This window comes from Pleurodeles waltl, chromosome 3_1 (genome assembly GCF_031143425.1).
Source record: "Pleurodeles waltl isolate 20211129_DDA chromosome 3_1, aPleWal1.hap1.20221129, whole genome shotgun sequence".
Lineage (NCBI taxonomy): Eukaryota > Metazoa > Chordata > Amphibia > Caudata > Salamandridae > Pleurodeles > Pleurodeles waltl.
The window spans coordinates 1,819,509,713-1,819,536,377 of record NC_090440.1 but is presented as its reverse complement, the minus strand read 5'-3'; the positions used below and the strand labels follow the sequence as shown (position 1 = coordinate 1,819,536,377).

The 26,665-nt window shown below is 43.1% G+C and overlaps 1 protein-coding gene across 1 annotated transcript in view; it reads right to left on the bottom strand.

The window, feature by feature from the left end:
• The window catches only part of TMEFF2 (transmembrane protein with EGF like and two follistatin like domains 2), a 752,439-nt gene that overhangs the window by 245,666 nt on the left and 480,108 nt on the right, over positions 1-26,665 (bottom strand). The window contains exon 6 of the mRNA XM_069225869.1: positions 13,619-13,767. Within this exon, the coding sequence (XP_069081970.1) occupies positions 13,619-13,767 (149 nt within the window). The remainder of the gene's footprint in view (positions 1-13,618; positions 13,768-26,665) is intronic.

Genomic DNA, 26,665 nt, shown 5'->3' with positions numbered 1-26,665 from the left:
CATGGCAGGGCCCATAGTTATAGGTTCCATGGAGCTGAGATTGGCCTGGGGAGGGGGGGCCATGTGGCTCCTTCTCCCCCAAAAATGTAATGTTTAGGCCAGGCCCAAGGGGATGGGGTCTCCAAGGATGAGACTGGCCTGGGGAAGGGGGCTGCGCAGCCCCCCGCCATAAAAAAAATAATTATTTTGTTTAGGCAAGGCCCTGAGGGGTGGGATTCCCGGGGCTGAGATCGGCATGGGGATGGGGACCACGCAGCCCACCTCTCCCTAAAAACAATTTTTTTTAACACCGGGTCCTGGGGAATGGAGTCTCTATGGCTGAAAATGGCAGGGGGGAGAGGGGGCTATGTGGACCTGTGGCCAATGTCTGCTGCAAATGGCCAAAGGCCATGTGTAGTGTGGGGTTGGGTGGTTATGGGTGTTGGCTGTGTGGCCAACCCCCACTGTGCATGGCAAAAGGCCGTGAGTAGCACAGGGTTGGGCTGTTATAGGGGTTGGCTGCAGGCCTACGACCAACCGCCGTTGGGCATGGCTGAAGGTCATGCGCAGTGATGGTTGGATTAACACATAGTAATGAAAATTACTTACAAATCATAGAAATTCACCTGTTACAGTGAGAGTTATCTCAAGTAACTATAACTTTCACCCTCACCATGCACTGCTAATTACCCCACAAATTACAGCAATGATGACGTCATTGAAATATCAATGTAATCTCAGTAAAACATTTTACAAAAAAACTGTGCATGGTGGGGGGGTGAGTTATAGTTCCCTTAGGGCATGAGTTATACTTACTTGAGAGAACTCAAACTATAACAGGTGATGTTCTATGGTTTTTTTATGTTTAAAATGTGAGCCCAACTATAACATCCCTGTAATCTTTGTTTTGTGTATATATAAATATATATACATATAGGTATATATATATATATATATATATATATATATATATATATATATATATATATATATATATATTTGGGCCTTCCTGGAGTCTTCCCATACTCATTATAGATTATTAGATTATACACTACTAGCTTTATAAAAACACTTCTGGATTCCACCTACTCTTGTTGCTTTACCAGTGCAGATTGGATTTATAAATTTATCTCTTCTTAAAAATAGTTTTAAAACTCTTATTAGCAGAAGAACTCAGATGATATGGTGTGACCTCTCAACTGTCTACAAAACATTCATTATCTCCTTGTTTGGAATCAGGTTCTCTCTACATAAACGTTCTAATTAGCTCTGTAAAATGCTCCAAAGAGTTGAATGCTCCTCATCACTTTCTAAATGTTATGTTATGATACGGGGATCAAGTATTCTATTGATTTAATTTTAACATCTGTATGGCATTACCATTTGAGTAACTTTCTACTGTATTTCTTTCCTCATTGTTCCAATGGACAGTGTTTTTTAAACTCATTATTTTCCTTCTCAGGTGCTTTATCAGTTCACCCATTAATTGTGCTTTACAGGAATCATCTGTCTGAGAGATTTTCTCAATTTTGTTGTAAAGACTTATTTATATTTGGGAGTACAGTTCACAATCCTGCCAGCTCAACAAAGGCACTGGCCTCTTTTTTCATGACTGCCTGACATATTAAAAGATCCCCGACTACCTTGTGGAAATTGCTTTGTCTTTAAAACAACCACTTTTACTGATAGGGCACTATTTTGTTTAAGCTCCACTCAGTAGTTTTTTACTTTGTTTTTTAAAAACAAATAAAACTATGGCATTGGTGCACACAGATGTTTATTTCTGGGCACCAGGTTCATAATTTAATGTCCTTACTCTGGATCACTGTGTCCTGGAAAGGGAAATGTCTAAGACGTGACAGCCCAGTACAGGCCACTAAGTTAAGTGTTTATCAAAATGGAGCAGGGAACCTAAGAATTTGGTTGGGAGGGGGTTTGCAGTGGTTTGTAGCACTACATTTTTATGACAATGCTATCATTTTGCCAAACTCAAAATCTTTCCACTCCTAGTGGCAGTCACTGAGTCTCCCAAAGGTGAAGTATTTTGACTCTCTCTCTCTCTCGCTCATATATATATATATACATATATATATAAAGATACATTGAGATAGATAGATAGATAGATAGATAGATAGATAGATAGATAGATAGATAGATAGATAGATAGATAGATTGTTTTCAAAAATCTTAAATTCAATCCAAAACAGAGTCAACTTAACTTTTTTTGTTTTTTTTCATATGTGGTCAACAGAAATAGACAAAAATCTACTGAGTCAAACAAATCGGTAGTACTCTGCACAACTTTGCTGAATTCAGTCTAGAGGGCACGCAGTTAGCGCTATAAACTTTACATTCTGTGAGTAATGTGCCATGGAACACATAGAAGTCTGAACTTTCTAAACCTTCTTTCAGTCCAAAAATACTTAGAATCTGTTTTCTGTGGTAGTCTTCACGGTCAATAAGAGTTATGTGTAACATCGCTGCGATAAACTTGAGGACTTGAAATTAATTTTTGATCATTTTCCTAATCTCAGTGTTCCATGTTATTTGCACAATGTCTCATCTTTGTATTGCAATTTGAGTTTTCAATTAGTCTCTATTGTCTGCCATCACCATATACACTGTCTGCTGAATTCTCTGCTCTTGAAAGAAGTTTTTAACTTTGACTCTGAATGAAGGGTATACATCCTGCTTTTTAAAAATGTAGGGACTTTGTAATCAGCTACTGAAATGCACCCAAGTCCGGTATTGGAATGCAACTAAGACATGACACAAAAATCCTAGTGATTGAAAACTCCTTTATTGCTGTGACTTGATTATTTATGACATTCGGTTCAGAAGATATAAACGACCAGAGCTTCATAGATTATCACAGTAAAAAACAAAAACACTAATAAACAAACAACACTTCATGGGAGTACAGATATTAACTAGGAGTGGGCATAACTCACAAAAATTGTTGAAGCGTAATTATGGACATTTATAGCAAAATTAAGTAAAGTGATTACTGCATCTGATTACAGGTTCCCCCACACCTAATCCTAACACTGATATTGAAAAATCCAAAAATATGGCATTCCAAGGCCCCTGTTGTCACTTAGATGAGGACCACACTAGCAATAGGAGAAAGTGATGAAGTATAGAAAGATTACCAATTACACAGCTATTTTGTGCAACTGGCAGTCATAATGACAACTTTGGTGAGAAAAACCAAGTAGATCAGTGTGAAGTAGACATGAAGGGCTTATGAACACAATCTGAGATAGATAGATTTTTCAAGTAAAGTCACATTTATTTACTAGCTTTAAAGGAAAAAGCACACCTCTGTAGCAAAGTAGAAAATAAAAATAGATCTATATCATTGGCGAGGCTGTTAAACATGTGGTGATCCACTATATCCAGTCCTAGGCTTTATTGTAAAAGTCTAGTGTGTTTAGAGTATTGTGTTCTTGCTTCCATTAGGAAAGATAGACTGAGAAACTTAAAAGTGGGTTGAAAGCCCAGGACTGACAACAGTATCCGTGATGACATGAAGTGAGGTGGTCACTCTAGATCTGTGGTTTCAGTCTGACAGGAAGGTGTAGAGGGGTGCACAGGTTTGTCAGGGTCTTTGGTATGAACTGGCAACGAGTGTAGTGAGTGGCTATTGCACAGTATGTGAAAAAATACTAAACGCATCCCTGGATTCAATTTAAAGGGTGACATATTGCCTTTGAGGCAAAAGAAAGAGACTGAGTTAACCTATCATAAACTGATACAAAGAAGATAATGAGCAGTTAACCTGCACAGCAGTCAGAGGAGAGATAAAGTGGCTCCAAAAAATGGGGTTAACAACCACCTGTTAAGCCACACTGAAAGGGTATGCATCATTAATATACACATCAACATGTTCAGCTGTGGCATTGGTCCTCCCTTCCCTGTACTCAAAATGTTTGGGGGAACAGAGCTGCCCAACCTTGTCAAGAAGGAGTGGGGAAATATTCACCCCCATTATAGTGGTGCACCATTTCACCTTGCTCTAAGTTATGCCTTATACCACTTCCTGCAAACAGGGCCTCACTTGTGCCTGAGAAAAGCTTTAGTCGGTTCATTCCTGATCACAAGACAAAGTTTAAAAGACAATCCAGCAAGAAAGGAAGGCGGACTGTAGCTTTGGTGTGGTTGTAGAGACACACATAGAAGGGGAACAATACTTCCTGCCACCTTCACCTGCAGTGGGTGTCTCAGCCCCACCACATGGCTTAGGATGGAATCCTGCAGTCCACCGTGTGAGGCAAAAGGTATGCTACTTATAAAATGGGAGCAAGCCAGAAACTTCATTCTTTAAAATCCCTACGCATTAGCATGGTGAACTGAGTGTGCTTTGTTCCGAGACTGTCAGATATTGTGAACAAAAGTGGTGCTTGCAGAGAGAGCATTAGTACTCTAAAATAAATTATTGAGGTAAACAGTAGTATTTAGTAGGCCTCGGTGGAGTTCTGCTACACAGAACTCCAGTTCCGCGAGTGGCGGAGTTTGGGTAAGTCATGGTGTTCGTGCTGATTTTCAGCACCAGGAGTTTCTCCTGAGTTGTAAAATCAGTGCGAACAGCATCACACAGAGCACCAGAGGGCACTAACTTCTCTCTGCTGCTCGAGCAGATTTTCTACTCGAGTGGCAGCCTCTCCCCCGCTACTCCCAGCTTTCTCAATATGAGCGACCGTGACCTACCACAACCGCCCACATTTAGAAATCTCGCTTGCGCTTGCCAACATAGTGATTTCTCTCGCTCGCCAACTTAACTTTGGCGAGCTACACAAGAGAAAAAACTCTGCTCTGCATCACTTTGCAGACTTTTTCAGAACTCAACATGGAGTGCGGAGTAGGCAAAACTCTGTAAACTCCACCGGCGGAACGGAATTCTTCACCCACCCTAGAATTTAACAAGTAGGGGTTGGAGACCAATACACATTTTCCCTGTTTTTTGTATCATTTTGCTTTATAATTGCATACCATCTTTACTTTGACTCAGCAAGAAGCATGCTGGCTCACAATGTCATGGTTGCACAGTGTGTATTTGACTTCACAGGCATTTACAGAAAGACCCACTTTATGTATTCACTGAAAAATGAATAATAACTGAAATATGATGGTTTGTCGAAATTCACAGTAAAATTGGACACATATCAGCTTTATATACCTTCTCATTCGTTTAAAAAAAAAAAAAAAGTAGTAATAAAAAAAACTTCCAAGTATGAAATGGTTCCTATAAAATTGGTATCCGAAATGAAAAAATGAAACTACTGTTTATGAGATAAAATTCTGCTGCACAATTCAAAGGGATTTTAAAATCACAATTGACAGAATTAATGCTTAATTACATATTCATGTGAAGTATGGCTCAGTTATAGTGCATTTATGAACACCGCGTTGGCAATTATAGGAGAGTGCCAAAAATGCTGAGTCATCAAGTAATTCTTCAGAAAATTGCCATGTACCTAAGAAGATAAAATGCACTTCCTTTAAGTGCAACACGGATTTTTGAAAATTATTGAAATTATTTTCAGTACTCTTCGAAAAACCGTGTTGCACTTAAAGGAAGTGCATTTTATCTTCTTGGATTCATGGCCATTTCCTGCAGAATTACTTGATGACTTATCCTTTTTGCACCTGTAACATATGATCCTCCCGATATTATGGCTTTATTGTTGATGTGCCCATTGTAACCCCGAGTATAATGTTCATATATTATTATTAACCTCTCTAGTGTAATGTAAACTGCTTTATAGGATGCAAAATACAAAGTAATCCCATGTGTTAGCATTGTGACCTTTTGATTTTCTGATTCATTATTGTTTTTTTGTATGCACCTAGAAGCTTGACACACGACATTTATTTGCACATTACAAATGTACTTTGAGAAAAGTTTCTGATGTTTCTAAACATGAAAGTCCGTTGTGGCCGTAGTCAGCACTTAGGTATTTTGGCTTATATTACTATCTAGTCTCCAAAGGAATTAATCAGTATTTGGAATTGAAATAGATAGATGGACATGTAGGTAGTTTGAGCCCTATACACAAATGTAAATTCAGTTATAAATGTACATTTAGGTCCAGAAATATATTTTTGTATCTTTCAGGACTACATCGGCCTATTTAATGGTGCGGGTTACTCTGCCCCCTTAAATCCCACTCAAGGGGTGCAAAAGTGGGCATCTGAAATCATGGTTGGCCTACACGATTTTTATTTTTCCATGGGGAAAATAAATTTCCACAATGCTAAACGACTTCCCTCCCCCACATTCCCTCCAAATTTTGAGGTAACCAATTACGCTTGCCAGACTGGAAAGCTGTTCGTAAACATGCAGTCATAAGGCATACACACCTTTCGTCATGGATCTGGGAGACTCTTACGATAATGGCATTACTCCTAGTCCTGCTCCCTCGCCTTCCTTTAAACCAATGAGGCTTCCTGCCTCCCTCTAGACCCTCCCTTCCCCTTTTAAACCCCCCACCCCCACCCCTACCACCTCCTGTACAAAAACCAAACCCAAGGAGCAACTCAGACTGTCCGTACTGGGGGGCGGGAGGGAACGGAAAGGAAGGCGAGGGAGCAGGACTAGGAGTAATGCCATTATCGTAAGAAATGGACGCATTACCTCCTGTCCCTCCCTCGCCTTCCTTTAAACCAATGAGACATAGCAAGAAACACACAGGAGACGGACATTGAGTTGCAAACAATTTATTAGAATGCACACAGACCACCAAGATCCTACCCCATTACCTCATAGAGGATAAGACCCGGTGACCCAACACCGACTCCAAACCACCCAAGTCCGCCAGCCTATAATGCCGAACAAACGTTGAGGGAGAGGCCCAAGTGGCGGCCCTGCAAATCTCCACCTCTGAAGTCCCCTGAAGGTCAGCCACCGTAGCCGCCATACCCCTGGTAGAACGGCCCTGAATCCCCGGGGGGAACCACCCCTTTCAAGGAATATGCCAACAGAATCAAAGACCTCACCCACCGACTCAATGACGCCGTGGAAGGCTTTTCCCCCTTACAGGCCGGACCGAAATTTACAAACAGCAAATCACCTTTACGGAAAGGAGCCACCACACTCAGATACTGCAACAATGCCCTGCGCACATCTAAAGAATGTAAACGAACCTCCTCATCCGAGGAGGGATTTGGACAAAATGATGGAAGGATGACCTCCTGTCGAGCATGGAAAGAAGAATTAACTTTCGGAACTAAAGAAGGAACCGGAACAAGAACCACCCTATCCTGAAAAACTCTACAAAAAGGAAAAGAACAGGCCAAGGCCCCAATTCTCCTAAACGGCGGGCCGAAGTAATGGCCACCAAAAAGAACGTTTTCAAAGACAGATGGCGCAAATCACAGTCCCACAGTGGTTCAAAAGGGGCAGCAGTCAACGCATCCAAAACTAAAGAAAGATCCCAGGAAGGAAAAGAACAGACAGGGCGAGGAAATAAATTAAGAAGCCCCTGAAAAAATCTAGGCATCAAATGACCCTCATCTTGCAGATTACGCCAAGGACCCCTAAACGCCTGAATAGCCGCCCACTGCACCCGCAGAGAAGCCACCGACAATCCCAATTGTGCACCATCCTGTAAAAACTGCATCACCTCAAATATAGACGAGCAGGTAGGATCCAAATTATGCCTGAAGCACCAAGAAGAAAACACCTTCCACTGCCTACCATATGAAAGTAAAGTGGAACGCCGTCTGGAAGCCAGCAAAGTAGAACTCAAAGCCACTGGTACCCCAAGACCCGTCAAACCCCAGCGTTCAACTTCCAGGCCATCAAGTGGAACATCCTTAATGACCCCATCGAGAGCCAAGGAAACTCCAGGGGAGACGGACAAAGAGGAAGAGGCCACATCCGGCCGGATGCCATCAGCCGCAGCAACGGAAACCAATTCGCCCTCGGCCAATGGGGCGCAATCAAGATAACCCTGGCCCCCAGATGCCTCAACAGAAACAACCGGATCAGCTGAAACGGCGGGAAGGGGTACAACAGGCCCTGTGGCCAAGGACACGACATCCCATCCACCTCCCAAGCCTGAGGACACCGAAACCGGGAGCAGAAGCGACTGAGTTTCGCGTTTTCCAGGGACGCAAACACATCCAACACCGGAAGACCCCAGAGACGAACAAGATGAAGAAACAGTGACCTTCGGAGTGAGAAAAGCTGTGAGGAAGGAATCACCCTGCTTAGCAGATCCGCCCGAACATTGATCACCCCCCGAATGTAGGTAGCTCGGAGAGAAGGAACCCATTCCTGAGCCCACAAAAAAATCTCCCTGGCCAGACTGAACAAGGCCCTCGACCTGGTCTCCCCCTGTCGGTTGACATAAGCCTTGGCTACTAAGTTGTCTGTCCGAACAAGAACCGCAACCCCTTTCAGGGACACCTGGAAATGAATCGGAGCCAACAATACTGCTTATAACTCGCGCCAATTAGACAACCGGTTGGCCTCCAGCGGGGACCAAAATCCCTGAATCTGTGCTGACCCCATCCAAGCACCCCATCAGGAGAGGCTGGCATCCGTTGTCACCACCACTGGGCTCAGAGGAGACAAAGACACCCCTACCCGAAGATGATCGGACCCCAACCACCATCTCAACTCCCTGCGAATTAATCCTGACCCCGGAATCCTGGTCATCAGAGAACCAGACCCTGGTGTCCACCTTTTCAGGAACCAGGTCATCAAGCAAAGAAGATGAAATCGCGCCCAAGGGATCAGAAATATCACCAACGCCAAATGACCATGCAGACGTAACCACAGAAGCGCCCGGGGGGCAGGCTGCAACACAACCTCCCTCACCATGGACTGAAGCGCACCTAACTTCTTTTCCGACACCGTCACCAAACTGAGAAGAGTCCAAAACCGAGCCCCTAGAAAAACCAGATCTTGGGACGGGACCAAATGTGACTTCACCCAGTTGATCAAAAACCCGTGGTTTTGCAGGACCACCAGCACCCGGGCCACCTGCCTCTGTAACAGGACCTGCAATGGAGCATGTATCAAGATGTCGTCTAGATACGGATGAATAAACACCCCTTCTGAATGCAGCAAAGCCACCAGGGGGGCCAGCACCTTCGTAAAAATCTGGGGAGAAGACTTGAGGCCGAAAGGCAGTACACAAAACTGATAATGATCCTGACCCACAGCAAACCTCAGGAACCGCTGAGAAGTCCTTGCCACAGGCACATGTAGGTATGCATCCTGCAGATCCAGAGACACCAGAAAGTCCCCGTTACTGACCATTGGAAAAATAGTCTGAATTGACAGCATGCGGAAATGTACCGTCCTGATCCAAGCATTCACCCCTTTTAGATTAAGCACAGGCCGAAAAACCCCTGACACCTTCTGAACTAGAAACAAGACAGAGTAAATGCCCTGACCCCTTTCTTCTAGAGGAACGCTGTAAATGGCCCCTTTCAAAAGCAAGTCCCGGACTCCGTCCAATAATGCCTCTCTCCGTGCCCCGACCGCAGGCAGAGGAGTGGGACGCACCCCCGAATCTGGAGGCCCCACAACGAAATCGATGACGTAACCATTGGCCACAATGTCCAGCACCCAATGATCACTGACACTCGCCTGCCAAGCTGAAAGAAAGTGTCTCAGCCGTCCCCCAACCTGCCCTATGCCAGGCCCACAGTGATTGTCAGGACCCCTTCTTGAACCCCCTCCGGTTCGAAGGAAAAACGTGGCTGAAAACGACGTTTCCTGAAAGAAAAAGATTTTGCATCCATCTTGGGAGAAGAACGAGAATGCTTCTTCCACCCTTTGCCAGAAGCAGATCCCCCTTTATAAGGTAAGGCATGCTTCCTTTCCTTAAACGCTTTGGACAGCATTGAAGGCAATTGATCACCAAACAAGCTATGACCTTCAAAGGGCAGTCTCAGAAGGGCAGACTTCTCCCCAGGATCAGCCTTCCTGGACCGCAACCAGAGAGATCTCCGGGCCCCAATCAAGGCCCCAGATGCCAGAGCCGAAGTACGGACCACATCTGATGATACATCCACCAGCAACCTAGCCTGCTGCTCCATACCAGCCAGGAGTTCAGAGCACTCCGCACCTTCCTGAACAGCCACTGCCAGCTTATCAAAGTCTTGAGCCAACGACTGGGCCGCATAAGCAGAATATATACCTGCTCTCAGGGCCAGATTCTCAGCCGCAAAAGCCCTCTTGAGCCCCGAATCCATCTTACGGTCCGTGGCATCAGTAGGCACACAATCCTCCGGATTGACCGCCGTCTTGCCAATCAGGGTAGCCTAAATTGAATCCAGGCGAACAGAGGAAGGCAGAACATCTTCCCCTTCTAGCAAATGAAGTTTCTGAAGGAAACGTGGAACCTGAGCTTTATCCACATCCTTCCATTCATGAAACACCATATCCTTCACAGGACCCTGAAAAGGCATGGCAAACTTAGAAGGCTTCTGATACTGCGGGAATAAGTGCGAGTCAGTGCTCGAAGGCTGAAAGACTGGAAAGCCTAAATTGTCCCACACATGTGCCATCACCTCCCACATCTCTTCCCTGGAGACATATTTTCCCCCAGAGGAAGTAGATGGAGCCTCCCCTTCCTCATCGTCCGAAGAAGACCTTTCCGCAGCAGCAGAAGGATGTGAAGCTTTAGACCTAGTAGGTCTGGCCATCCCTGCCTGGAGAGCCCTAGAAACAGCCGCCTCTATCATGTCCTGCACCTCCTCCCTGGACATGAGTGGTGCAGCCCCTACCAGCACCTGGTGGCCCCCAGGAGACGGCATGGGAGCAGCACCCTCCTCCCCCGAGGAGGAGGAAGAAACAATCCTGCGACGTTTAGCCTGAACCTTCGGCATGGTAAACCTAATTACAACTACCAACACACTGACTCCGTCTACCAAATATATATGACACAGGACCTTCCCCTAAAAAATCCTGTAACCAATCAAAAAGGAACCCAAATAGTTAAAAATGCGGGCAGAACGCCCGTCCTACCGGTTCCCCGAAGTAAAAAACGTCAGCCGGCACCTCCGCACGGCTCCGCGGGCTAAGGAACCGGAAATAAACGCCCCAGCCGCAAAGAGCTGACTGACCTCGTCAGCCGACTCCCAGGAAGCGTCCTCCAAGCAGCCCCGCCTGCTTGTTGAAGACACGACCGGCCAGAGCACACCTCGAGGGGCCCCGCGCCCCGAGGAGTGCCGAAATTGATGTCCCCTAGGCCCCGCCATGGAGGAAAGGAGAACAGGTAAGCCTAGCGTGGGCTAGACAAAAAAACAGGAGGTGGTAGGGGTGGGGGGGGGTTTAAAAGGAGAAGGGAGAGTCTAGAGGGAGGCAAGAAGCCTCATTGGTTTAAAGGAAGGCGAGGGAGGGACGGGAGGTAATGCCAGTTACGCGCTCAGTTGATCAATGGCTGTAAAGATGACTTGTGGAAGGGAAATGTCAGTACTCTTGCTGCATTAAATAGCGGAGTCTATTGCCACTTCACAAATATGTGTGAAACAACCAAGATGCTTTCACACTGTTCACCAATCCGATATGGGGAGAATACGTTCTAGACACAAGTTTGATGGCTGGGCTAGAATCATGGCCTAGACTTCCAGCCTCTCTACTACCATGCCAAATGCATTCAGCCACACAGGTTATAATGTTTAGGGAAATAAAATACTTTTATGTGGTATTAGTTCTATGTAATACCATTTATCAGTGTGATTCCCTTGCAGCCTACCAGAGAATCTAACAGTGCACATGCTAACGATCCACTTCCTAAACCTAGGATGTGGCTTTCACTTTGGACCACATCCCAGCTCTATGAGAATCCCTGACAATCTATTTCTACTAAAAACCTGGATATCTAAAAATTCCCTGTACCCTTATCACCCCCTCTGATCGCACTGAAAACAAGTTGCCTTCAATTTAATCACAGGCAAAGACGTGGCAACCAGTGTAGACAAAAATCAGACCATCCGGCTCCATCGGAGACGCATTCCATACTAATGAATTACTGAAAATGCAGGTGTTATAGCAGTAAACATTATCTGCATAATCAGTTCTTGCTTGCAAAGAAGCCACTACCCAGTGCTCATGAACATGAAATCATAGGCCCCTCACTCAAGAAACCTAATCTGGACCTTTTGAGTCAAGCAAACTTTCAAACAATTTACACTCTTTGATTCCTTGCAAAACTTCTGGCAAAAAGAAGTAACCAAGCAGTTCCAGAATCACATGCAATCAGGCAGCTTGCTGTCCAGTGCCAAATCGGCCTACAGTCCATTGAGAGGAGCAGACGCAGTCATCATGGACAGCAGAGAAAAGGGCAATCTACTGAAGTACTTCTCTGTGACCTTCAACATTGTGTAACAAGAAGGTCGACTAAGTTGCCTGAGAAACAGGTTCAACAATGCAGGAAAAGTGGCATTAGTTTAGATCCTCCCTAAGAAAACTTAGCAGTAAAACAAAACAGTCAAAACTCCTCAGAAAACAAAACTTTCACATTGTTGAGTCACCAATGCTCTACTCTATCATCTCTTCCTTATTACCTATATATGTTATGAGTAGCCCACCTGCACAAGAAGCAATAAACACTGAAAACACTCAGGGCCTGATTCAAAAGGCCTTCCACAGTTGCCCCAGAGGCCACGCAGTCATGGCAGGTGTCCTGCAATTGTGGCGGTAACTTTGAAATGGGAAACTGGAGTACAGAGGTCCCGCCACCAGTGCAGGTCCCCCGTCATGACTGCGGGCCTCTGCTGCGACTGCCGAGGCCCTGTGTGAATCAAGCCCCATGTTTATTGCTAATGTAGTGGCAACTCCAACAATACTATAATGACTGTCTTCTAGAAATTAAATGCTGTATGAAACTGAATGCCCTTTGCTTAAACAATAACAAAATCAGTATCTTAGACACTTCCACAAACTTCAGAATACCACTGGATTTATACTGGCCCTCCTAGCTAGGTAAAGGCTTACTCTGGCTGAAGTGCAATTAAACATCTGCACCCCATACCAAGGCCAGTAGCCTTTAATACACTATCACACACTACCTATCCCTAATTTTCACACTTGCAGGTTCCTGTTTGTGACAGTTTTACATCCTTTTTCTTCCTGTGGTTTTCTGCTATGTGTGATTTTCCCTCTCCAGCACTCGGTAAATATCGGATACCAGAAAAATAAGTGCCAGTCCCCAAAAATCAGTGTCAGTGCTCCCCAAAACGGCTCAATTTAAGCACTGCAAAGGCGAGACCTATTGGCTTTGCCAATGCTTGTTGTTAACTTGAAAATGATTAAAGAATGAGCAGGAGACCTGTGATCTGCAGGTTGTGGCTATGTCTCGGCTAGTTTGTTAATACTAATTTTCTTCTGGAAATTATTTTGCCCGACTGTGCAAGTGCTTCCCCTCCTGAATTATTCATGGGTCAGCCAGCTTCCGAACACCTTTGAATTTTTATAAACTTGCTGCCGTCACACAGCAGGGGGCTCGGATGATCTGATTCTTGCAAAGTGACCTTTTATCCTGCCCTTTCCCGTCTCTATCATACAATACATTCAATGTGTCCATTACACATCAGGGATGCCGCGCATACCAATGCGGCTGAATCTTTTTTCACGGCTGGAAAGGAAAGCGCATCATTGAAATGAACTCTGCATTACCTTGACATCGACCCAAATACTTGACTTCAATTTTCTCCTGTTTCTGGCATGATGCATCCTTGATTTGACACGGATTATCATACGATTTCCCGTCGGAAGCGCACACCGGGTTGAAGCTGATGTGAGAACAGTCAATGTTGCAGACACACCTAAGGGAAAAGACACTGACAGATAAATGTCTTTATTGAGGTGTCGGACATTAACAGCTAATGCCCCTATATGCTTAAGCAAACATTATCATTACAGTTATCTAACAACTGATGGGTACTTGTTTGAATACAATTCCATATAGGAAACAATATACGGGAAAATTAACGGTATTTATAACGTTTTTTCTCCAAAGGATACTGAATGGGCGGTGGCTTAAAGAGTTGGTTAGCGATTTTGGTTTTGTATTTATTTGATTTTGGTTTTGTGTTTATTTGAGCCGTTTACAGCTTCTTTTGTCACCTTGGTCACAGCAAAAGGTAAGATTTGGAAGGGAAATGGGGCACGGGTCTTGGATTATTTATCAGATGTCATCTGTATGAAGTAAAGGGCATTTTTCCAAAAGCAATAATATATACCGCCCCCACAGAAAACAGTAAATACGAGTTTCAACAGGCTGGAAAGGGCTTTAAAAAAATACGATAATTACTTTCTATGCAGATCTCCTCTATACCGACAGGCAGTACTTCACCAATTATGCATTTGTGATTCCATCTTTGACGCAAGTGTGAGCTATCACACACTAGTAAAAATAAATATTAAAAAATTGTAAATTACAAAAACATAACGCGGACCTTACACTATTGATAGAGTGGGAGTCTACAGGTGACATTTGAGAAGTGGAGGCCATTGAATTAGGAGGAGTGGAAAACCTAATAGTTCCCATGTGCCTTCTGGCTGTTCGCCTTCCTACATGCTGTAGCAAAAATGTTAGTACTGTCCCTCATGTCACAGTGTTCATCTATATGTGACAGTTTATGCATTATGCTAACCAAAGTACTAATAGTGTGACTGTAGAGTGATGCACTGAAAAGCCATTTTAGTGTAAATTCATCTTTAAATTAATGATTGAAGCACAGGTGGTATTGATATTACATTACATATTTGAAGGATTAGTTTGTCATCATGTTATACTTCAGGGTCTAAACTAATATTCTGTATTGAAACAATATATCATTTCTAATAATTAGTGTTTTAAATAACTGTACAAAAATAGAAAAATGCAGTTCTGTGACATACTAATAGAAATGTATTGACAAAGTTATTTCATTTTAAAGTTACTGTAACATGGATGTTAATGAAGAATTATTAATGCGGAATTTCTAGTTTGCATATTAAAATGTGTTTTATTTGAATGTATTAATGTGCTGTTTTTATTAATTTGCCTAAGCCTGAGTGAGGTGTAAGTGAGGTCTGCTAAGCCCTGTATTTGTGACTGTGCAGAAAATGTCAAGTCATCTTGCTAACGTGTGCCTTTCTTTCATACTCCGTTCCCATGAGAATGCTAGTTTGGTAATAGATGTCTATTGTCCCACACAAAGAGAGTAGTAAGAATATGACCTTGAAAGGAGAACAACCTGGACTATGGACTGGCGATGTAAACGTTTGTTTCAATCTTGAATGGAAGTGTACAGATGGACTTACTTGGTTCTCATGACAAACCTGGGAAAGCATGTGCATATTTCAAGTTGGAGTTACATGATCAGTTTCTATTGGATGTTGCCCTTACAGCATCAAATGAACTGTTGCATTGATGAATCAGCTGGCTTTATTAACTTTAATATGTCAATACCCAGCTGGACTTTGGACCGTAAAGAATCCTGAAGAATGAATCCCCGAAGATGAGAAGCTGAACCCTTTTCTTCCCTGTATCCTGAATGCTGAGCTACGCCCATCAGTTTGGTTAGTTTGTGGGCTTGCCTTTTACAGTTTGCTTCATTTCAATAGTGAAAAGCATGCACAAGTCATGCCTTTTCCGATGTTTAGCCCTCCTCGACGCGCACCGGCCAATTACTGAAAACATGTGAGGCTCCATATTTTCAGTATGGTTTCTGGACTACTTTTCACTTTATTTCACAGGCAGTGCGATCTCGCTGGCCAGTAGTTGTGCGCTTTGCATGACATCTAACCTCTTAGTTGGCTAATTGCACTTTTGCTGGTTACATGGCTAATTGCACTTTTGCTGGTTACATGGATAATTGCACTTTTGTCGATACGTTTCACTGCAAGCGAACTTCTGTTTCCTTTTATGTGTCTCCGTCATGCTTCATGGTGGCCGTGGGCTCACTTATGTGAAACTGTTTTACTTTTCAGTTTATGCGGCAAGAAAAGTCCGGTTAGGAGTTTAAAACGTGAATAGCTCTAACTCGAGCAAACACGAGACCCATTGCATTGCGAATACTTGTTGTCATTTGCCGGCATGTGTTCTGCTTCACACATTTTCCTCCTCATTGGCTAAACTACAGGAATTCCTCTTGCCCAACTACTTAGAACTGTGATGGTCTGAACTGTCTTAATGCTTATTACAATTGAGAAACACTTGTTTTCCATGTATCAGGTTTTTTTACTGATTTTCTCTAGTGTCTTTGTTGAGTACCTAGTTCTCTTAACATTAGTCCGCCTGAATTTATTTTGTCGCCTAGGTCAACCCATAGTGATTCTGTAGCTCTATAACTTTGTTTTGAGAATTGTCTACATAACTTTGTAATACATCCCTTAACTTAAATTGACTGGAGTTTTCCTTGTGTGGCCACATTGGTCATACTGTGTAATATAATTGGTTAGTACTGAAATTGTGTTGTTTGGTTTTACCACATCCTATGCAGGGTCCAAAAATCCATTGACCTCTTCTAACATTGATTCCTGTGAAGGATAAAAATGCTCCAGCAAATCTATCAGGCATTTGCTCTATAGCCCTCCCTGCAGTATCCACTGAGGATGGGCTATAGTTGTGCCCAGTGTCTCTGGTCACATCTTGCAAACATATCCAGGGAACACTGCATCAAAGGCATGGCTTTTATCTATTTCCTGTGCACAGCAGACATTACTTTAGTACTTAATGGGCAAAGTCTGTAATTCTGCCTAACAGACACTAAGGGCCTCATCATGAGTCTGGCTAGTCTCGCTGCGGCACACCTCAATGTTGTGGTGTGTTTCCCTCTATGCCGGCCGGCAGAAACGCTTTTTCTACCCGCCAGAAACACTTTTTCTACCCGCCGGCCGAGCAGGAAACTCGTGATAGGTACCCCAGAAGGATGACCACATATGGGGTCATCCCGAAGTGGGACTTTGACAGGCGCCCTCTGCTGCCCGCCAAAGTCCTAATGAGGGCCAAAATCTGCTCTTCAGAAAGTTGTGCCCTGTATCCCTAACTACAGTACCTGCAGTGTAAAGCTTTTTGATAAGCCCTATGTGCTGCAGTACTGGTTCCTTTTCACCAGCACAATTGCCCACAATAAGTATGGGCAAGGCTTTTGGCTGTGGTCTAGTGGCATTGAGCACAAGTAGGGTTTCTGAGAATTCACAGAACCAAGGGTCCATTAATGCAGCTTCTACTGGACACAGCCTCTAATCTTGCCCCATAGTTACCAATGACATCGACCTAGGCCATCAATTTCTTGAGTTTTACCTAATAGAAATTTTAATTGGAATTCAAAAATTTTGCCACACCTTTTTGCTGTCCCATGACCATAGTTTGCAAAACATCGGAAGCTCAAATTTATGGAATGTAGATCTCTCGGTCTTGAAAAAAGTTACAAGTGATACAGAAATGGAGTTCTAGTACCATGAGCACAGGATGAGTACATGCTTGTTTTAATATAAACTGATATATGGGGCACAGCAGTACACACTATGTTGCAGGGGATACATACTGTAGAACAGTACCTACTGGCCTGGCACCACTAAGCACTTCTGCTGTATGCATAGGGTTTGGTTACAATCTAGCAATGCCTCACCCTAAATGTGGCAGGGAAAACTTAACATTTGCATATCAGTTTGGAGCCCATAAAATGGACATGTAACCCAATAGTCACATAATTATTATTACTTTTTTTTTGCTGAGTGTGGTGTATGCTCACATTGACCCCTACTTGTCATCCATTATGGCTGCAATTTTATTTGCCAGGGCAGGCTTCATATTGGCTGACAGAAAACAAATGGTAAGTTCTTCAAAGTCAGATTTTGTGCTGAAAAAATGTGAGCCAAATTTGAGAGAGACCAAATAAGGGAACCTTTTCACTCAAAGAGGTGTCTTCCAGCAAATGTGGAGTAATTTCATTATGGTGCTGTTACACTAAAATGAGACAAGAAGTCCTATGGTTACTTTGAAAGGGAAAAGCAAATTTTGGGACCTTTTATTATTCCATTCTATGGAACCACTATGTGCAACAGTTCCAGGACTGGGCTTATGTTGTGACGAGAGTGACCACCACCAGAAACTGTCTCTTGTCCTGACCTTTACACAAATCATTGATTTCATATTTGTCTATTAAGGTATATGGAAGTAAACCAAGACTATAGTACACAGAATGTATTAGGTTATAACACAAAAGTCCAGAACTGAAAACAGTGTCCGTAATGACCTGGAGGGAGGGGACCTCCCTAGTAGATGTCAGAGCATCACAGAACTCTGCTGCCTCATGCTACAACACTGGGGATCTGTCAGGGCTGTGGCGGAATTGTGTTAATTGATCACTGATGGGCACATTCACTAGCTGTGCTGCACTCCCATTAAAACCTTTTCTTCTGTACTACACGTTTTCCTCATGCTGACACAACACTTCTGGCAACAAGTGATGGATATAGTGGGGCACAGTGTTCAACGTTCTCTGCACCTTGACCCAGGCTCAAGGTGTGCACTCATTCAAACATTTTCCTTTTGTTTTGTGGGGATCAATGAATTAATGGGGTAGATTCCCTCAAGTGTTACACATTGTTAGAGTACTACTCATGGTGTGGTAAACCATAGATTTTGCTTCAACCTATTTATTTCAAAGTGATTCCAAACATTATTATACTTTCCCTTCAAAAGGCCCTCTCTGCTAAGTCCTCTGTCAACTTATTGTCCCTTTAGATTTCTTCATGTATTGTTCATCTGCTAAGGCCCACTCAGCCAATTCATGCCATATAACGTAAATGTTACAAAGCTACTAAAAGGAATAGTGTTATTTTTCACTCAAGCACCACCTTCTGGCAGGAGCCTAAGCGAGCGAGCAGTAGCACAGCCTATAGGTCTCTCCTATTAAAGCTATTGGCAATGTTTTGTAGCCATTCCTCAATGCAGCAAGAATGCTTTGCAGTGTAGCTAAAATCCATTTTAAAAAGTGCTATAATGCAGCCAGGACTAATGCACTTTTTAAAGTGCTATGAAGCTAGATGCTTCATACCCCTTTTTTAATGATTATTTTTGGCCATGGTGAACAGCTGCAACCCTGCTATACAACATGGCTACAAATCATTGTCAAAGTCGGCAATGCCCAGGCTGTCTAGCAGAAACAAAAGACAATAGCAGAGCCAATAGTCTCAAAGGTGAGACCTATTGTCTTGGCCAATGCTCTTTAGGTTTTGGCATAACACCCCTGTGATTCTGAGAAAAGTGGTAAGTCTCCCTATGCGTGAAAATAAAAAATAGGAAATTCAATCATATATCATCAAGAAAGCAATTTCACCTGTAGCCATGTCTTAGTGAAAATACATTTGGAAGCAGATAGCATCTGTTGTCACACTATAGGCAGATAACATCTGTTGTCACACTAAACATCAATTTCACATAAGGAAGGTGTTTATTTGAAATGTGTGTGATATAGTAAAACACAGTTACAAATGGCAAGAGATTCAACAAGGATGACAGGGAAGAAGAAAATATAAACTAGTGCCTCAATCACAGCACGATCAGTGGAAGGGCAGCAAACAAGCTGAAGCAATTAGTACTTGGTCCATGCTCCAGCCGAAAGAAGAGGAAGAGAACCCAGCACATACTGTCCAGTTAGAAGGCAGCAAGCAGGAGAGACAATGAAGCCACCGAACTTTAAGTAAAGCGCAGGCTTCAAGCTCCTTGTTGTATACAATACCTTTTGCAAGCGAGAGCGCATGCGGCTCATGCACTGCTGAAGGAAGGAACTAACAAAGGATTTTAGTTACTTTTAAGTGTTGCTTGGACACTTTTCCCAATGTTGAGCATACTTGGACATCTTTCAGTGCAGATAATTGTTCAGTGATTTGCCCACTCTATCATCTTGTAATGTACTCAGATTTTTAAGGGGTGATTTTATCAGTGATGTTTACTCACCAGTGATGCACACACTTTGTCAGTTTCACTTAACTTCAGTGCTGATCATTTACTTCTGTTTCACACACTGTGTCTCGATAGGTACAACATTGTAAATATCTGTCTCTGTATCTCATTCTCTCATAATTACTGAGCACTTAGATTTTTTTGTGTGCATTTAAATTAAAAAGCGTGCTTTTATTCCCACATCATTCATGGAATCTAGGTACAGGACATATGCAGAAGGACTATACCTGCATACCCAGCATGACTGCTTTCTGATAAATTAATTTAAAAATGGATGAAAACATGTTTTTATATAAAGTATCTTGCACATATTAGCATTTGAAATAGGCAGGTAGAGATACTGCGGCAGAGGCAGTTGGTACAAGGATGCAAAGGATGTGAGTCCTGCACAAGTAATACGTATAGCAACGGTAAAGAAGGGTAAAGAAAATAACAGAGCAATGGAAGAATCACAAGATTTTGCCTTGATTTGGAAATGGACTTATGAGAATAGGACAATTAGTGGGTTGACAAGGAGGAGGCAGAGATGTAGGGTGTATCCCTTAAATGAAAAGGGCAGAATATCTCTGGTAATGAAAAAAGACTGAAGAGTTTTTTTTGTTTTTATTATTTAAAGGGAAAGTGCCAGTATGGATTCCGCACTCTGTGGAGAGCCATTCATTTGGAAAAAAAATAATGGTACCAGATAAGTGGAGTACATTTCTCCTGAACAATACTCTTCAACTATGTTTTTCTCCAGAATTATAAATAAGCACGTTTTTACAGAGGTTATCACTGTAGCAAATGTAGCAACATCTGCTAAGTGCAGCATTAAATGTTACTTTCCTTATTTCATGGGATCTACGCAACCAGCAAAAAAAAAGCGGCGTCAGCGAACATAATGAAAATAAAGAGTTAAAAAATGTGATTATCAGTGAGCTCTCGCAAAAATAGCACATACACTCCGAAGCAAGACAGATAAGCAGGAGTGCCTCTCGTCTCACCGTAGCAGGAATGTGTAGTCCAGTCGTCAGAGGGCAAGGGCCTAGACTGCTTTTAAAAGTTTCCAATAATGGCTACACTAAATAAAATTAATTTGGGCTACCGTTCGTTTTTTTGTCTCAGTGCAGTTAAGCACATACAAAGGAAGACGCCATCCAGCTGCCGTTCGGGGAAAACGTTAGCAGTAAAGAGACTTGATGGAATGGTGCATATTTCGCCATAAGACCTTTTTACGGTTTCACCAAACCTTACGGTGGGAAAATACACGCAGATTGCCATAACAAAAAGCCCAAAAGGGTACAACGAAATGGCAAAGAGGTCATGGCTATCGATTAAAAAAAATACCGGGGGTCAGGAGTGTGACATAACATGCCCTTTGACCTTTGAATGACATTAAAAGAAGTGACATGACATGAGCTTTGACCCAATTACCTCAAAGGAGTGACATAAAGTGATGTGGTCAATGTGTTCTGGGCAGGTGCATCTTAATGCAGTCTGGCTATATTGTAACAGAATATTGTAGACTAATTTTAATCTGACAAAAATATTGTGCTTTAAATATCATTTGCTAAAATAAGGCCCCACTGGAGTTATTAATTAAAAATCTACACCCCACAGGATAACATATTTGTAAGTAATAGTTAATGCACAATATTTGAGACAGATTATATTTTTGTCAGTGACATTTTGACATTCACATGATTCTGGCCAATTATAAAGGCAGAACAATGTCCCATGACATCACATTCTCACTCAGGTTATCCTTAAAATAAAGGTATAGCTATCATCTTATCCACATTTTATTATAAATCAGAATCAAGGTGACCCCAAATACAGCTGACCTTCAAAACGATGTACACTAGCCAGTTACAGAATAGCACACTGCAACACACCACCTATTTCAATCAATGAGTGATTTCTAAAGCGTGGCTAATCACCCATAGTGTCTCCAGGTGCTGTTTGGAGGTGTGCTGCTCAGATAATGAGGTGCTTCCTGAACTGCTTCAGTGATGTGGTCTGCCTGAGCTTGAGGAGTAACGTGTTCCTATTTGACAAGTTTGTATGTTTGAATGTGTGGACATCAAAACCTAGCCAAAATGCAGGGAAGTTAGACATATTTGCCTGATTTAAAAACTGCAAAATACTACTAATATTTCACTTGTTAATATGAAATGCTCTGCAACTTGTTTCATAGTTCAAAAAATGAGCAATGTGAAACTTTACGAAGGATATATTACCTCTTAATTGTCTTATTTAGTTTGTTATTGTTCTGACCATCCACATAAATTGTGATAAAATCCAGTACATTTAAGTTAAAGCTGCAGCATTATTTGAAAGACGACCATAATTAAAACAGGCATGTTAAGAGCTGTACATCATGCTCCACTATAAAAATTGCCAATGCAAGGATTCAACTTAAGGCAAAACGCCTCAGGCCTTATATCAGACCTACTACCATGGCTAAAATAATTAGGCCCCAGGGACGCCACTGGCCCCCTCCCTGAGCCAGCAAATGCCCCAGAAACTCAGCCCCCAAGGGCCATATTAATAAATAAGGGTAGGGGGCCACATGGCAAACCAAACTTAAGGAAGGAAGGGAGTGTCACACTGCCCTCCCTACCTGAACCTCTTGAGGCCCAGTAACAGTGTAGTTTCCCTGCCCACATGAGTGCAGCCAGGGAAACATATGTTTGCTCTCTCCCCTGGGAGCTTTTTTAAATCTCCTGCTGGACAGAAGCAAACACGACCTCCCTGCCTGCAGCAGCACAGGAAAGGAAGGCATGTCTGCTCTCACTTGGTGAGAGCTTTAACAAAGCTCCCACTGTGTAGGAGCAGACTTCTGTTTCTCTGTCCACACTCCTGACTGCAGGGAAACAGATATTGCTCCTGCTCGGAGGGAGCAAGCATAAGCAGCCAGCTCCATGCTGGAAGCCGGCTTGGGTTGCAGGGGCAATGGGGCTCCCCCTGTGGCCCACAACATGCTGCATGGTGGGTGCCCCAGGTGGGCACATAGACACCCACCAATAATTAAGACAGGTCCTGGGGTATGGGGTCCTTTGGATCACAATAGGCTGTGTGACCATCCCCTTTGCTATGGCAATCAGCCTTGAGGGATGGGGTCCCCAGGGCCTGTTAAGGCTTAGGGACAGGGGTCTCATGGACCCCCCTACCCTTTTTGTGACGTGCGGCCTGGGATTCCCAGGGCCTGATAAGAAAGCTTTCCACAGTGGTTTAGGGGCTGCTTTTATCGTGATGAAATCCATATTTCACAGGCAACTTTATAATAACAACAGCTAAACAAGCAGATGACATGAAATATGCAAAATGTAGAGTTTCCCTTCAAAAGACCTTATTAATGTTTAATTTAGTCTTATATTTTCATAATTGAAACAATTTCAATTCTAATAATTCACTACAAAATCACTGTTGTTGTGTATTTGTTACTGCTAACATGCACTGGCAGAGCCAATGTGTGGTACTTGTTTAAGACATAGCATCATTGTTGGGTAGCATGACTGGAAGTAATAACAGAAACTCACAAAAAGGCATTCAAAGACGTGTCAGGTGGCAACCTGTATGATGAACTGAAGTTTAGTTTACCCATTTTTAGTCACTACCTTAATTACAAAGACCGTATCTTTTGGAAAGAATTCCTAGGTAAGCTGATTTTGCCATGCCCTTTTTAGAGACTGTTCATCTTTTTCATCCCACTTAAAATCCACCCTATACCATAAAAAGCAAAATGAAGAGCATGAATCTCAAATTCAGCCCGGTCCAGGCCAGGAGGACCCTCTGCTGAGAGAAGTCTATGACATCTGAAGCAGTACCTGCCAGTCTGAGGTACGTCAAAGGGTGTGCAAATTATGAGAAATAACAGGCAGGACAGAGAGCTGACTATCAACTGTGCACCCTACAAATCCCTAGGCACAGGCTATCATATCTGTGATTCGCAGACCACCACATTAATGTATGTCCTATTTGTGCCGCATAAATTGCCACAGAGAGGCTGTCTACGCTGTGTAAGTCAACCACAACAATTCAGGTGGGCTATCTTGTTGAAGCCTGGAGTAAACTGTTTGCTGTTTTACAGTCTTGATTACAAAATTAAAATGAGAATTAGAGGTACTTTTTTTATTTTTACATGTCTAAGAAATGGTGTTATTAGTTGCCAAGGATGTGAGTCCTTCACAAGTAATACATTCACAATTGTCTTGTTACTGGGAACAAAATATCACATTGTAGCAAGTGACTCTCACGGGGTAGCGAAAATGAGCAGTCCAAGGCCTACTCAAGGGAGATAATACAGGCTAGCAATCACAATTTGCTGGCATGCAACAACACAAATTATTATTCAGTCAATGTCTATACTTTTAAAAAAGTAAAGTGTTTTATAACACACACTACTGAACACTTAATGAAACTGCTTATGGTGATACCTTCATATCACATTACACCAATAGTGGGTCCAGAACACTATTGCTACAATTCTTCTCACATATGTAAATGTAATTTCACAATATAATGGGGTGTCATATTCAATAAGGCAGGCCTACTGGCCTTGTCCATGTGTCACTACATTAATAAAAGTAGTCACGTTATCACCACTGAAATTAACTGGATCAGTACTAATAAGCATTATCTATTTTTATACTGCTTTATTATCAGTATCAATGGTGTAAATAAAGAATTTTAACTTCCAAAATAAGTTTCAGAGTCTGTTTTATAAAAATCGGTAGGTCACAAAATGCAGCCACCGGGCCAACCAGAAGTAGAGGCCATATTCCAGAGGCCAAAAGCTGAAATCTAGAGTGTGTTCAAAGAACTTTAAGTCTATCCTGGGAGCCATGGATTGAATGTCCCTGAAAATGTATGATGATTTTTGGGCATCTTCTGCTGATGGCTGCTGCACTCCATTCAGCCCCCAAACACACTTGAGCACTTGTTGGTGGTGCCCCTGCTTAATCTGTGGCCACCATACTCAAAACAAAATATGCAATGTAGCGTTTGTGGGGCATTATGGGGTGCTCTTTGCACAGCTCCATGAATATTTTATTAGTGGGTTTGAGGAAGCTGGCTTTTTATAATGCAGCCTTGTGCTATGCCACTTTTCTTTGTGTTGGGTGTCTGTGTCCCACCTGGGGAACTCACAGATCCAAGGGTTAATTGGGGTTGCAGGGGGAGTCAAAGGCCTTGGAGGCTCCAGCTGGTTCCCCTCATTCAAGCGCATACCTCTGGTGCTGGGTGCAGGACTTGGCATTTTTGCTTCTTCTTCTGCCCCAGTAGGAGCTAGGTATTATTCTACACCCGCTGGCCAGAGACAGGAAAAAAGAAAGCTTACACACCCTGCTCTCATAGTTGGCCACTGTGAGTAAACAAATCACCCATTTAGGTGTCTCTTGTTGGTACTGGGGAATGGAGTCCCCGAGACCTAAAGTTCATGCACCAGCCCTTCGGTAGATGGGAACCCATGAAAGCCATACACATTTAGGGAAGTAGGCTGCTTTCATGCCTACTCCCCCAGGGTAGGGAAGTATATTTATTGTTGTGCTGCAATCCCCCTAACCCCAGGACCACCCCTGGTGATTTCTAAGGACTCATGCAGAGAGACAAGAGCTCTGGTTTCTTCCTGCATTTTTTAAGAGGGAAAAACTTTAAAGAGGCACACCTGTGGCCTTGTATGGCAAATTGTGATGATTTGTGGCATGTTTTACTCCTGGTGACCAGCCCTAGCCATAAAGAGCATTTTCGTAACACCTATAGCATATACAGGAGTGCTTTTCACGTGAAGCTTGGCTTTCTGGTTCCCTGAACAAGACTGATCCTCTGCTTGGCTGCTGGTGCTACTCTTCTTGCAAAGCTGCAAGCTTGCAAAGGTGGCATTTTCAAAGCTCCTCCTTAACCAGCCAGATCCTCCGGCCACAGAGCCTCCTGGCATCTGGAAAGCCACCTGTGTGTGAACCAAGTCCACGGCCAGTCCACAGACATCCTAGACGAACCAACACGGCTCCCACAGGAGGTCCATTGTCCGATCTGTTCCTCAGAAACATTAAGGGACAGCACCAATGGGCCTGGAGACACCTGTCCTACTTCTGGGGGAGTCCGCTGGCATCAAAGTTGCAAAGTTCATTCTTGCAGGGCATCAGGTGGCTTGTCCTTCCAGCTGCACTTCTTTTTGCTATTGTTGTTCCAGAATCTTCTCTACTTTCTCTCCCTTGTGCACTGGCTTGTACGTGGGGTGGAAAGTCACTTCACTGCTGTCCCAACCCTCCTGCACAGAATTCTGGGGCAGTCCAAAATTAAAACTTCAAGTTGTCTTTGGAAAGAGCTCCCTTGAAGCCTCAGCTCCACCCCTAGTTAACACAATGCCTGGTCCCTTTCCACCAAAACTTCAAAGGTGACCCCCTTATGTGTTGGCCCCAACAGTTTGGTTCTTCTTTGTTCCAGTGGCTTCCAGCCCTCTTTTCTCAAGAACTGGGTGAAGCACTGTTAATTGCCTTATTGTGTGGGGAAGCCTTTGATATATCTATTGGAGAACATAGTAAATATCTTGGCCCAGTAGGTAAACAAAGGTCTGTAATTTGATTCTAAGCTGAGCCAGTGGAATATAACAAATCATAATGTACCAGGTACATAAATAGAATGTTAAGGACTGAAAATTCATACTCAGAGTGCATGTTTTATCTCTGTTTGGTACCCAGCAGAACCCTGTAAGTGTAAGTGGGGCAAAACTGTATTCTAGTGCAGATTTCTCCTACAATGTGCACACAGTCGAAGGAATGCAG